We start from the raw sequence: 13,754 nt of genomic DNA, 5'->3' as shown, positions 1-13,754 counted from the left end.
CTACAAAGGTCTTTAAAAATACAAGACTTTAGTTGTTGGGGTTTTTCTTCTTTTTTTAAAGTGTATAAATCTCATATTTATTGTATAATCATAAATCTTATCATCAGTGTTATTTTTACACTTTTGTATTTCATAAATCAGATATCAACTTACACAGAGAAATTTGAAATCTGTGAGCACTAAGAAAAAACATGAAATTAGTTAAGGAATATTTGGATGTAACATGCTCTCAGTTCCCAGGTACATAATTTGTTGATGTTAAAGGAAGCACTATGTGGAAATTCAAAAGATGGTGTAAAATTCAAAGAAAAGCCTGTGTATTATTTGTATGTAAACTTCGTGTAAGTGTGATAATGCTGGGAATTACATTCCAATATTCTAATCTACACATTTAAACACTGTTCCAATTAGAGCTGAGTGAAATGGATTTGTAGTAGAGAAGCGTGCTACTTCTGTCAAGGAAAGTGCTTTTTGACACTGATCTAGATAAACTAAATTTACCAAACTTTGGTACAGTGGGGAAAACAGATTTAAATATTGAAATGTTTTTTTAAAAAGTCAGTAGTTAAACATTGCCCACAACTTGAAGTTTTAAGGAATCTAAATTCATGTGAAAGGCTTGCAAAAACATAAAATAATGAAGCAAGCTTTTCAGCTCTCTTTTTTTTTTCATACCAGCTGTATTCTGATCATGGAGTTCAAGCACCACATCACCAGCCTTATGCCCAGAGTGCCATAGCCATGCCTGCACCTGTAAGTATCAAACTAATATATTAAAGTAAGCACTGTAGTCTTACTGCCCCCTTTCTTGAAGGGGAATGGTAAGAGAAGAGGGCCAGGGATGAAAAAGTCTTATTAATGAATTAATAAATAAGGAAAACAAACATTGCAGAGAAACCAAGATTTTTCTTCACTTGAGGCTTTGTTACAGAGGATATAAGTATTACTTATTTTGGAACTATTTGGGGAAACTAAAAAAAAAAACCAAACATGACTAGTTATTTTAAAACTTGAGGTACAAAGAAAACTGCAAATGAAAAATGTATTTTGAGAGAAAACAGTGAACCTCGTTCAGTTCTTTGGAATGACGGTTACAAATCCTTGTCTCTCTGGATCTTGAGAAGTTGACTTCATTACTTGCAGCCTTAGATAAGCACCTCATGTTGTGGCGAGGTGGGGTTTTGGAACATGGAGCATGAAAAACTGCCCCAGTTGGCCACCTGTGGGTGTCTTTCTGTGTAGTTCTGACTTTGAATGGCCATTGGAAAAATGTGATTTTTTCCATGTCACCTGACACAAGTTGTTGGGGTTTTTTGGGTCCCAGTTTAAGGTCCTTTTGCCTAAGTTAATAAGGTTGTTAACACAACATGAAATAATGTGTAAACTAGATTTAGCCTAGATTTGCCTGATAACAAAAGACTAAAGGTATCGGTAGTTTTACCTGATATTACAGCACTTACTCTTCTGTGAAAGATGCTTACTCAGCTACAAATGACAGACTAAATATGAGTGAATCAAAGCCATGTTATAGGCTTTTATATGTATGTATTCATTTATTTTACATTCCTTTTAAGAGAAGAATCTTTTTTCCTGACTGTTGCGTAACAGTATCTACTAAATATTTCCAGTAGAGGGGGCTGTAACATTAAATATTGTCTTGGAATAAAATGCAAGTACTCCAGTAAAAAAAATAGAAGCTGAATATGAATTTGAGAATACTAATCCTGACTGATTCATATTTTTAAGAAATACTTAAAAGGGAGTTGGTGTAACACAGCGATCATAATATCCAGTTTATATTCCATTTTCTAACAGTGTATGAAAACACTTTAAAAAAAATAATGGCAATAGTAGTCTCAGAGTCAAAAACAAGTGCATACTTACTGTATCAAATAGAGAAACAAGCTTTTTCACCTTAAAACTTGACTTTTATTATCTTTCCTAGGGCCAAGGCTATATGAACAAGATAGTGTAAAGTAAGATACAAGGTAGATCTAGAGCATGATAGCTCTTTCTCTTCTACAGTAGTTGCCACAGTACCATGCTGAACTCATAGCAAAGGCAAAGCAGTTTACTCTGTGATAAGTGATAATGTGTTAATTTACAGTAGAATATGCACATGCATGGTAAAACCATGTTTGATTACTGTGGTATAGGAAATGAGCTGCAAATTCAGTCTTATTTATCTCCTGATATAATATTTTCTATGTTTATTCATAGCTTTAGAAGTGACTTCACACAGGCAAAGCTGGCATAAGCCAGCAATTCATTCCATTTTCCACACCACCCATTTCCTGTGCTGGTAGAGGTTTTTGTGAGGCAGTATGGTAAACCAGGTCAGGGAACTGATGTAGTTAAAGATGAAGCCCCACTCCTACTGCCCCGAAAGAGCTAACTTAAACTTGGATCAGTTCCTCAGACCAGTTTGTCAAGCAACTGCACAAACTCCTGTACCTATACAAGTAGTTTGGGATAGGATAGAGGAAGTAAGACTTGTGTTAGCAGTGCAGATTTAAACTTGATGAAGCTGAGCATGGAACTGCTAATCCTGTCCATTCCTTCACTGTATTTCTTGCTCATTCTTACCCATTTTCTCAAAGACTTCTGTTACCCATAATTGAAACTCTGCTCTGTTCAGGTCTCAAGTAGATTCACAGATATAGTTAAACCCTTACAAAGACTGGTTGAATTCTGATAATTCTATTCATTATAAGACGATGCCAAATATTTTTGGCAAGTTTTAACATTTATTTAGTTAGGTTCATTTAGTAGTAACTAGTGGCTCTGGAATGTAACTCTTCCTTTTCACATTTCACTGTACGTTCTCACATACTCACTTGAAGTTTTGAATGTATTCCATGTATAATGAATATGATCAGCTTGTATTTATCACTGTGGCTGAGCACTCAACAATGATTAAAAAAGAGCAAATGTTGACAGCAGACTGCAATGTATTAAGCAAGTGGTTGGGTCATTACCACCTGCTCCCCAGCTGCATAAAAATACTGCCTGCTGGCTGTAGTCTTGTTAAAATATCGCAGCAAATGTATCTGCTGCTTGAAAATTGCCAAGTGGTGACCATGTAAGAGAGAGTAGATGCCTCAAATAAGGACCTTATCTTGAAGGTAACTTGCTAATTGCCTCCACTGCATTAGGAATTGCATTGCATTAGGAGTTAAAATATGCTTTATACTAGGAGCTGTAAGTCATATGGTCAGAGTAGGATGGGTATAGACAGTATCCAGATATTTTTGGCAGTTGTAGACTTCTTACAGCTTTCAAATACAGCTCGAAACAGAGCATGCATTGCAGTCATATTTTAATGAAGTCACAAGGGTGAGCAAACAAAATGGATTAAATATTTATTGAAAAAAATCACAAATTTCTAAGCCAGTGTTTCCGTTGCTGTTGTGGATGTATAAAAAGAGAACTCAGTTCATCAATCAAGTAAACTGCCTAGCAGTTAACAAAGGAAGCTTCAGTTTTGGCAATTCTCAGACTTATTTTTCATTCTCTCTATTCTACCACCTCAGTAGAATTTTGTTGGTGTAACTTTTAGTACAAAATTTGTAATAGTCTTAAATGAAAATTAGAAGAAAACATTCCCTGATTTCCAACTACAATTTATTTTTTAGATCCAAATTCGGTATTTAAGATCAGGTTTGAATCAAAAAATACTAATCCCTTCCCCTTGATCGTGTGTTTGCTAATGATCCTTTGTATTTACTTGAAGGTGTTTTCTTTTGGGGATTATAGCACGTTTTGTTCATGAGTGCGTGGAAGTGATTTCATCTTCACATCCATACAAATAGATGAGGTTGACATTCGTTCTCAAAGGCTGCTAGGTGACACTTGTTTTTCAGGAAGCATGAATTTTTTTTCATCTCTACTGGATCTTGTGCAGTATTTCAGATCTTAAATCACCCTCTAATACGGAGATTAATGTTTGAATGCTCCTAGAGGACACGTATGAGATTGTGTTTGGTAGTGAGATCTGTGTAGTCGACAGTAACAGCAGAAACTTGAGGGAAGATTGAAATTTGTGTTCTCTGCTTGCAGACCTGGGAGAAATACCTGTGAGTTAAATTTTTGTTTTGCTGGATGGTTATCTTGAGTTCTGAGGCACTGGCCTGGTAAATGTTTACTGGATATTGTGTGTGTATGAGGGAGACCCGTGAGGCTTGGGGAGCTGAGCAACGCAGTTGCACTCTACATAAACTGAGCAAAGGTGTAAAAGGTTCTGGTACATGGAGGTGGGTAGGTGGGTGGGGTTTGTTTTGTTTCGTGTTTTTGTTTGAGTTTTTTTAATTTATTCTTCTCAGTCATCTTTTCCAGCTGCAGTATACCTGTCAGGGGGTAGGCATGGTTCTGGTCTCAGTCCCTGTTTTTGCTATTCCCACGGTCTGTATCCAACAGAATGTTTTGGCCAACTTGAATAGTATGGGATCATACAGTGTCTTTTCCTTTAGGGGACTTCTTAAGCCCTTTGGGGAGGGGAGGAGGTGTTCTCTTTTATTTGAGCTTGGACATTTAGCTTTGGGAGGGGAGTGAGGGGGAGGAAATCAGTTTTATGTTATCTAAACTCTTCACTCCTGTCCCCACAACAGACTAGTTTTAGCTGACGAAGTCTGACAATCTTCCTTAATCTAATTCTTGAAACCTAAAGGTGCTTTCCACTGGATTGGAGTGCAGAGCTATAGTACGTCTTTTAGGCTTACCCTTTTCTTTAGAAAATGTTCTGAAAAGGCACAGAAGAGTACAAAGGTAATAAGTATTTCTATGGTGATTTTGTTGGGTTTTTTCTGAAAACCCAATTAACTCTAACGACAAGAACCTACCAATGATAGAAACGTATCCTGGTTTTCAGATTTGTTTGATTTTTGTCACTACTTTGTTCTCTATTCCCCACAATCTTTTTTGATAGCTTTAAAATTGAATTTTCTACCTACTATAAGAAAACACTTTTTAGAAAGGTCAAAGGTTCTTTGCTTGAGCATTTCCAGTCTACAGTATACTGACAGTAATTATATTCCCTCTAACTGAAAGGGCAGAGGAGGATTTTCCTATGTCAAAACAGAATTTAGGGTATTCATTTGTAATATAGTTCATGTATATATGCAGTCAGATTGTAATGGTGCATGATGGCTAACACCTTGGCCTTTTGGTAGTGAATGTTCTGTAAATTTAACTGAACTTAGAGCACTCCATTTTTCTCTGCAGTTAAGAGTAATAAGCTAAAATTTGTGTTCTGTGTGTGTAAAATACACAAATATACATGTGTTTATACATGTTTGTATATATACTCATGCATGTGTACACACATAAATTGTGGTTTTGATAAGGGGAAGTCTTGGTGTGATCATTTTGGGAGAAGGTACAGTAATTTTATACTAGTACTGTGTGCTATTGTGTGGTATTCCATCTGGAACAAAAAAATTAAACCTTACAACATTTTCTGTATAGGTAAGTATCTTTTTCATTTATACACGCAGTGAAATTGAGAGAGAGAATAAACCTTTTGTTTAAAGTTACCTTAGAAATGTGAATCTAAACTTCTAGTTGTCATAATATATGATTAACAAGAGGCTTGTCACCAGCTGTAACAAGATCTATTGCCTGTAAAAGGGGTTTTTAAAACTCCGCCAAAAATACATTTGTTAATTTTATATTAAAATTGAAAGATGCAGATGGCATGCTTTTTCTTGCATTGTTTCCTTCTATGTTCTCATTACAATCTCCTCTTTTTCTATTCTAATAGTTTGTTCTCATTCCAGTTTAGTGTGCTTTTTTTTTTGCTTTCTCTGATCCATATGTTTTCTCTCTTTTTACTTGACAGACACTATGGAGCATTCACTATTAAGCCATTGGGCAGCTCTCGTCTACCTATACTGAGTTTCTTGTCCAGTCCTTCCCCTGTGACTGAGATCCATCATCAACATACCAGCTAGCAGCTGCCTGTTGTGAAACTTGGGGTCAGTTGTTTCATTGCAATGCTTGCTATTTACAAATTGGTAAATAATAAAACATGCTCTGATAGAATTTAGCATAGTCTGCAATATTACTTAGCTGCTTCCCCCATGTTTGTAAATTTCCTAATAATTCTCTTATGTAAAATAAAATTTATATAATCCATGTCATTAATTCCTGGGATAATCATGTATATATTAATTCCATCATTATTTTCTTTCTAGTTCAACTTCCCAAGTTCTGTGTGTGTGTTTGGATTATTTTCATTCAACAGGGAGGGAAACTTTCAGCACTTTAATGTATGATTTTTGTTTCTGAAACTGTTCTAATTCCTTTATTGACAACTCAACTTTCTCCCCTTTTCTCCATATTTTGTGTGATTTACAGTGGTTTGTATTCATGGAGTTATACTCTGGCAGGTGCTTAACCATGCTTTTTATTGGGAAAAAGGTGCTGCTTTTAGTTGCTTACGCTTCTTTAAAAAAACTAGTATTTTAATAAAATGAAGCTAGGGAAGAATACATGTTTTGCACGTTAAAATTTGTGTCCATTTCTTATTTGATAGCCTTTAAGCAGCCCAGTGATTTGTAGCAGGGGCTTGCTATTTGTTAAGGTGTGACTTCTTGTTTGTATGTGTTTGTGTGATTTATCCCCAGATGTGGCTTTTAAAAAATACTAGAAGTTTGCCAGTGTGAAACTGAGCATAGTTCTTTTCTGTTGGGACCAGCCAGTAGACAGAAGAAAATGTGTCTGTCCTCCATATTCTCATAGGAGTCAAAACTAAAGAAAGAGTAAGAGAAATAGATTGGGACTGAAGTCCTGTAAGCTTTGTGTAATGAAAGCTAAAGTGGGCAGGGAAACTGGCACTAGATGGCCATGGAACCTAGAGATTAAGGAAAGCGGTGCACAATGTGATGTGGAGCTAGCAGATGATGGAAAGAAACTGAAATTTTGAGATTGAAGTGGGCTGAATATCTTGATGGGGATGTAGGAACTACAGCTGGTTGTATCAGGAAACTGGCAGAGCCAGAAGGAAGGGTAAAAAGATAAGTAAGTTTAGCAAAACAAAAAAGTTAGACTGCTGAAAAGGCCTGAGCTAAGAAGAAAAGGTTAGAAAACAAAGATAGTTTGAATCTGTCTTATGGCATAGTAGGAATGGGAAGAAAGGACTCAGATTGGTTAAATAAAGAGAATAAAACAGATGGGAGTTCCGCAAATTGGATACAGAGCAGCTGAGATACAAAGGAACACTGTCAGAGAATTTGATCTTAGGAAGAATAAACAGAATAGTACAAGTATTCTAAAAACAGCACCTAAAACGATAGCCCTGTTTTCTGGATCTTGCCAGCCTTTTGTCAGCAGCTAGTGCCGTCCACTGACAAGTTACTTAATCACAGTCTATTGTCTATTAGTTTACAAATAGGACAGCTATCAGTTATTCAGCTCAAGTTTTATAAATCTGAGTTTTAGCTACTGAAAAAATAATATAAGCATTATTATAAATTCCCATAGTAATGCATTGCTTTAATCTACAGAGAATGCAGAAGTGAAAAAAATAGAATTGGTTAAATAGTTTTGCACGGTAACATATTATAAAAATAAATTTTCCCTATTCAATTAGAAAGAGGATACAGTTGCTTTAATAACTCAACATACTTTACTAAAGCTGTATGATCAATGAACAAAGCTTGATTTTTTTTTTCTAAGTAAATTAATTCTGAACTCATTCTAAGATTCCGTATTGTAAATAAAGGAAGATATTTCTTGCCACTATGGACTTCACCTATGTACATAATGGAAATCTGATTTTCCTTTTTGAACTAAGTCTGTCTCACTGATGCAATATCAAAATGGACTGTAACTTTTCATTGAAACATTATTGATGTAGTAAATGGGACACACTTTGAAATAGAGGAAACAACACAGCGTTTTTCCCTCTCTTTAGGAATCGAGGTCGCATTCTGAGAAGAAATTTTTCACATCATTCATCTGTGAGTCTGAAACCTCAATATACAGAAAGTCCCCGTTTTCATCCTGGAAAAGATTACAGAATGGAAGATAAAATTCTTATACCACCTTCTTCTACAGATTCTATAAAACAGATTTTTAGCTGTCTACTTTGCTAACATACTTATCACGTGGAGGATATGTTCTTCCTAACTTCTAACATGTGCCTGAAAATGCCTAAGTTACAATACCGCTTCTTTTTGTAAAGAATTAAAATGAATTTTTGTAGTTTGGACAGGTAAAAACACGTGAAACCATGATTTTATCCTGCATTTCCTTTCTTAGTAAAAATACTGTTACAGGACAAAATGGTGATTTCTGATACACAGCCTACTATATAAACTTGGGTTACTAACATAGATTGAAAACCAGCATACTTTTATTAAAGCAAAAATTTAACATTTAATTTCTGGATTACATAAACTTAAAAGGTCCATTAGTTACAAAGTAAAAACCATTTTCCCCACATAATGACAAAATTCATGTGCTGTAGGTTAAAATCTGGTTATTTAAATCTATGTGCCTTTTGTTTCAATTCCAATAGAGTTTGTCTACTTCAATTATTTTTTTTTTGCAATCAGTATTCTCTGCTTTATAAAAGTGTTTTACTTACGTGTCATTTTAGTGCTTGGGAATAATAACTTTTTAAAAGAAAATTTGGACCATTAGTTGAGTAATTATTTAGCCTCATATGAGGCTGACATTTTCTTGCATATGCTAAGCAATAATTTGGGTTTTATGGTATGTTTTTAGCTATAGAAAAAGGCAAGAATTGACTTATTACAAGACCGTTGAAGACTTCTCCTTGCTTCTTTCACTTTTTCTGTTGTCTGTGCAAAACTTAGGAACTCCTTGGCAGTATCACGAGTTGAGATGGAATACTACTTTCTCCTCAACTGCCGGGAGATAACTTTTTTTTTATCCCTTGCTTCTCCTCTCACCCCCCTAGGATTCCTTCTGTTTTGTAAAAGTCAGATTCCTCAAAGGTTAAAATACAGCCTCTGTAGTTCATAGGAGTGCAAGCTATGGCTTATTGCTTATGTAGCACTGAGGTCTTTATTTTATGTATGTAAAATATCCTTGAGCTTTTCAATTTTTTTATCTGCTCTGTAGTAATTTGGGGGTTTTCTTTTTGTGGCTCTTTTTTCTTTTAATCATTCAGGGATCTTAGAGTGGTCATTATAGTCAGTAAATAATCCATGCATAATATGTAAATATATTTAAAGATTATTCTAGCAGTCAATAGAGTTCTTTCATATTGCACAGGAAGAGAGGTGGAGTCTGGTTCTGTTCTTAAGGTGTTTTGAAATTGCTGTGAAAGGAGATGCCATGTACTATGTCTTGGTTGCAAGTTTCCTCAAGTGACTTCCCACCTTTTGCTAGGTAGAAAAATCTACACAAATGTAATTTAATAGTTTCTGGTTTTAAAAACTTGTTACCATAGCAGCTGTGGGGGATTGTTTTACCAATAAGTATCAAAAACCATATACAATTTGTTGGATAAATGGGGATCTCGGCCTACTTTTGAGGGGGGAAATACTCATCTGCTGTAGATTGTCATGTTTCTGAGCCAGTCTGTACCACTAAAAGTATCTGTCCAGTTGTTCTTCTGTTTTATTTTTAGATTTTAGAGTTCATCAATATAAATGTTATGGAAATCTTGGCACATGGTAGCAATAATTCATTTCCATGGAAGAATTTTTACATAGTAGATTTTTTTTTAATGAAGTGCTGTCTCTGAAGGTGCTGAAGAAAGGTGGTGTGTTCTGTTAGAGCCTTATTTCTTGTATCATGAAACAAATATGCATTTGACCCAGGATTCAGAAGACTTAGTCCCAAGTCCTTATTTTTGGAATTCACAATTCGATAACCAAACATGACTTCCCTGTTCTTAAAACGCTTTAGAGATCCAAGAAGTAAATTTTACAGTGAGTACTATATTAAAAAAAAACATGTGCTTACAGGGAAGTCTTTTGAACTAACTGCTTGAAAGTGTACGAATACTGTAAAGTCATTTACATGTCACCAGATTGAGGCTCTAGACCAGATACACAATGTAGTTTATTTTCCATTAATTGCTTACAGATGTTAGATTGTTGATAATGAGTTGATCCCATGGCCTTGCTTCAAAGAACACTTATTTTGGTTTTTACTTGCATGTGAACTTGATCATTTGGAAGGATATTCAGTGTTAGGCACAGAAGTATACCTGCAGTGTTCTACTGTGGGGCCTGTAACATCAATCTGGAGGTACTGTTGGTTAGGATTATATCACCGAGTCTTAACATTTTGCTTCTGCTTCATTTGGATTTGAGAGACCTAGAAGAGACCAAGATGAAGCTCTGAATATTGGCTTTCCTCCAGGAACCACAGGTTACTGTTGAAATACTGAGGGCTCTCCACTGATACTGTAGCTCATCTTTCTTCAAAATGCTTGCCAAGAATGATGGCATAACATCGATCATTTAAGCTTCCAGTAGTTGAATCCTTCCGTAGACACAGTTGAGGCACAGTAACTGACTTCTGTAATTCCGTTACAGGGATACACAAATGACATGCACTGAGAAAGAACTACATCATTTCCTCAGGTAGTGCCTAAAATTGCGTTATCTTGATGTTCTAGCATTCATGACTTTTTTTAATCTTTTACACTACATGGTGGTATTCTCCCACCTCTTAAAATTTCCGTAATATGGAAATTCCTGTGCTTTTATACAGAAGTCATTTAGTTAACTGCAGATATTAAGATCCTGATCCCTCACTGACTTTGGGGGTTGGAGAAGGGTAACATTCTTTTTGGTCTTCTGCAGCTTCCCATTGGTAGCTGTAAGGCTTTACACACGTGCTAGGAGGGAACACGTCAGGTTAGGACTGTGCTCTATGGATATTCAGTAGCTAACGGCAAATAGTCATCTTTGTGCACTGCTTGTCACATTGACGTATTAGCAAATTAGATTGATTTTTCTGGCTTCCACCCCCTGGAATTTAGAGACCCTGCTGGTATCTTGTTTTCTACTGAGTTACAGTATTTCTGGCAACTGTCTATTTAATGTTATATTTATATGGCAAAATGTTAGTTCTAACATTCTCTATTGGATAGCACTGGATAAAAACCTATAGACAGGCCAGAAAAGCTACCAAAGTTATCCCTCTCCTGTATTTTTGTGTTGTGATCAAGGACTATTTTCTTGCATTAAGTAGAATAGAATTATCCAGTTCGCTAACATCTTCGGTTCCTGCTACTTCTAATTGTAAGCATCAGAAGTCCATTCATCATCCCTGAAAAACTGTTTAGATTTTTCGTATTAAATTGGCAATTCTTTGTATTCTGAAATTCATTTTTCAAAACAGCTAATATTAAGTCAATGAGTAAACTGCATTCCAATAGTACCTGAGCAGAAACTAGCAGAACACATGGCTCTCTTGAAATGTTTTTCTCTGTTTAACATAGTTCTAAAATGTGAGAAGTTGTATGGTTGTAAAATAGTTTTTTACAGTAAAAATTACAGTAAAATAGGTTTGTGGCTTTGTAATATTGAAGTACTATGGTAGTTTAAATTCACCTGGTATTCTTATGTTTCCTATTTGAGTAAAAAACACACAGCTTAAATCGGTATTTTAAGGATCAAAATATAATGCCAGTGTCTTGATACATGTGTTCAATCCTGTACAAAAATCCTTATAAGCTGTTATGCAGAAAATCCAAAGAGAAGTATAGAAAGCAGAACAGTAATATGTAGCTCTCATTTTAACAATGTTTAATAATGTAGCTAAGATGTAACAGGAAAGTTTAGGTCTTGTAAGGCCTTCTTAAACTTTGAGTCACAAATAATTTAAAGAAATACTGAAACTGTAATTTTGAGGGCCTTGCATGGTCATTTTGTACCTCTGTCAGTGGAGCTGCAGTCTGCATAAGTGTGTACATTAAAGGTAAACAGAATACTGTTCATAATATTTCCAGTTGTTTTTAATCAGATAAACTAGAACATCCAGTTTCATTCTAGAATGCATGATTTTAGTTGATCACATGGCTGTGTTATTTGATGCTGTATTGCAGATACAGATGATCTAGTTACTGCAGCCTTGATAAGTGAGATACTGTGGATGTGCATAGATAAAAGCTTAATAAACTTGTAGATCTCATTTTAGAGAACTGTTAGCAATTTCATAAATCAAAAGCTCTTTCTGTTGAAACTACTTGTAATACAGCAATAATAAACAAGTTTCTGTAGTTTGTAACTTCTAGTAAAGTTCTGGGTTGGTAACGAAAAGTTTAATTCAAATTGGTCCCTATCTGCTGCTTGGATTGTAACTTTTGTTTATGTAACTGTAGTATCGATGAGTAGTTTAAATATGGGTTTAGAAAAATATGGAAAATGGAATTGATGAACTTTTATCATTAAACTATGCTTTTGCAGTCATTAAAACAAACCGTTGTCATCTCTCTGTTAATTAGTTTTAGAACATGAAGTTAAATACTGTTAGCTAGCTTTCAAAAGCTAGCTTTTTTGCTCAAGTTAACATGTTTAACAAGACTGTGTTCCTGTTGCATTCACAAAATTATTCCTTCAAAGGAAAAAAAAATAGAGGCAAAGAAAAAAAAAAATTAAAGTTGCCAAACAAAGGAGCCTTCAGAATGGAATACTGCTGCTTTCTTAACATCTTTAAATTATGGACAAAACAGTTTTAATCAAATCATTCTACAGAAAAAAGAACTAAATATCAGTGGTTTTGTTTTAGTTAAAGTAATAGTTCTTGGGGATAGGGAATGTGAAAAATATTTTACAATTGAATCGCAGAATTTTTCTGACGGAATTTTTTTGCTTTTACTGTCATTATCTGGTCCCAAGCAAAAACTTTACATTTGTCTTGAGTCATAAAACAAAGGAAGTAAACCTATAAAGAAGTTAGAGAGGAACTGTGAAGTTCAAAAGTGTTGCAATTTGAGATGAATAATCTTTAGGGGTTTTCTGAATGCATTGTTTTTGAGCCCTGTAGCTGTTCAGATAGCCTCAGGTTCTGGAGAAATCTGACTAATTTAGCTTGTGTTTTGTAATTTGTGCCTTTATCTTATTAACGTGTCTGTCCTCTGTTAAAGGCATTCTGTGGCAGTGATGACTGATCTATAGCCGATAACAATGCTGGGTTTTTGGTTTGTTTTTTTTTTTTTTAAGTGGTGCTCTTATATGCCTTTAAGCCGCAAACATGGGTGGTTATGACCCTGAGTGAGAAACATGTTTGCTCCAAATATTTTAAATTTTGACTTTGTCAGAGGAACTAAGAGTTATCCCTTCTGTTTCTTGTTAGTTGAGTCAGTCTCGGTCCTAGTGAAATCTTTACAAATAGCAATAATTTATTTTTTAGGCAATTGGTACAGTTTTAAGGTATTTGTATTACTGATGCTCACAATGCTTTAACCTTGACAATAGGAATGGATCTTTAACGGCTGTGCAGCTTGTAATAGTGAACTTATTCCAGGTAAGCTCATCAGTTAAAATATTTTGAGTGAATAACCTTCTCACAGATACACCGCCAGTGATGTTTTTGTCCCAGTGGTTGGTGGTCTAACAGGCTGGAAAGTGAGACGTTCTCCTCTCGGAAGCTTGAGCCAGTTCTAAATCATGTGATTGAGCAGGAGTCATTTGTCATGATTGTGATACTGCTGAAAAATTTCATAGCCCTTCTTATGAAGTCCTTGATATATATTTTAAAATTTAAAATAAAATACTGCTTCTTTTGAAGCATTTTGAAGTTAACATAGCATTAAAGCAGTACAATTC

General features: G+C 35.1%; 1 protein-coding gene across 1 annotated transcript in view; it reads left to right on the top strand.

The window, feature by feature from the left end:
* Positions 1 to 8,154, top strand: part of BOLL (boule-like RNA-binding protein) — a 22,841-nt gene extending 14,687 nt beyond the window's left edge. The window contains exons 6-8 of the mRNA XM_009331544.1: positions 679 to 753; positions 5,837 to 5,972; positions 7,913 to 8,154. Of these exons, the coding sequence (XP_009329819.1) occupies positions 679 to 753; positions 5,837 to 5,860 (99 nt within the window). The 3' untranslated portion in view covers positions 5,861 to 5,972; positions 7,913 to 8,154. The remainder of the gene's footprint in view (positions 1 to 678; positions 754 to 5,836; positions 5,973 to 7,912) is intronic.
* Positions 8,155 to 13,754: the final 5,600 nt, after the last annotated feature.

This window comes from Pygoscelis adeliae, unplaced genomic scaffold (assembly GCF_000699105.1).
Source record: "Pygoscelis adeliae isolate BGI_AS28 unplaced genomic scaffold, ASM69910v1 Scaffold160, whole genome shotgun sequence".
Lineage (NCBI taxonomy): Eukaryota > Metazoa > Chordata > Aves > Sphenisciformes > Spheniscidae > Pygoscelis > Pygoscelis adeliae.
This window is presented reverse-complemented; position numbering and strand designations above follow the sequence as displayed.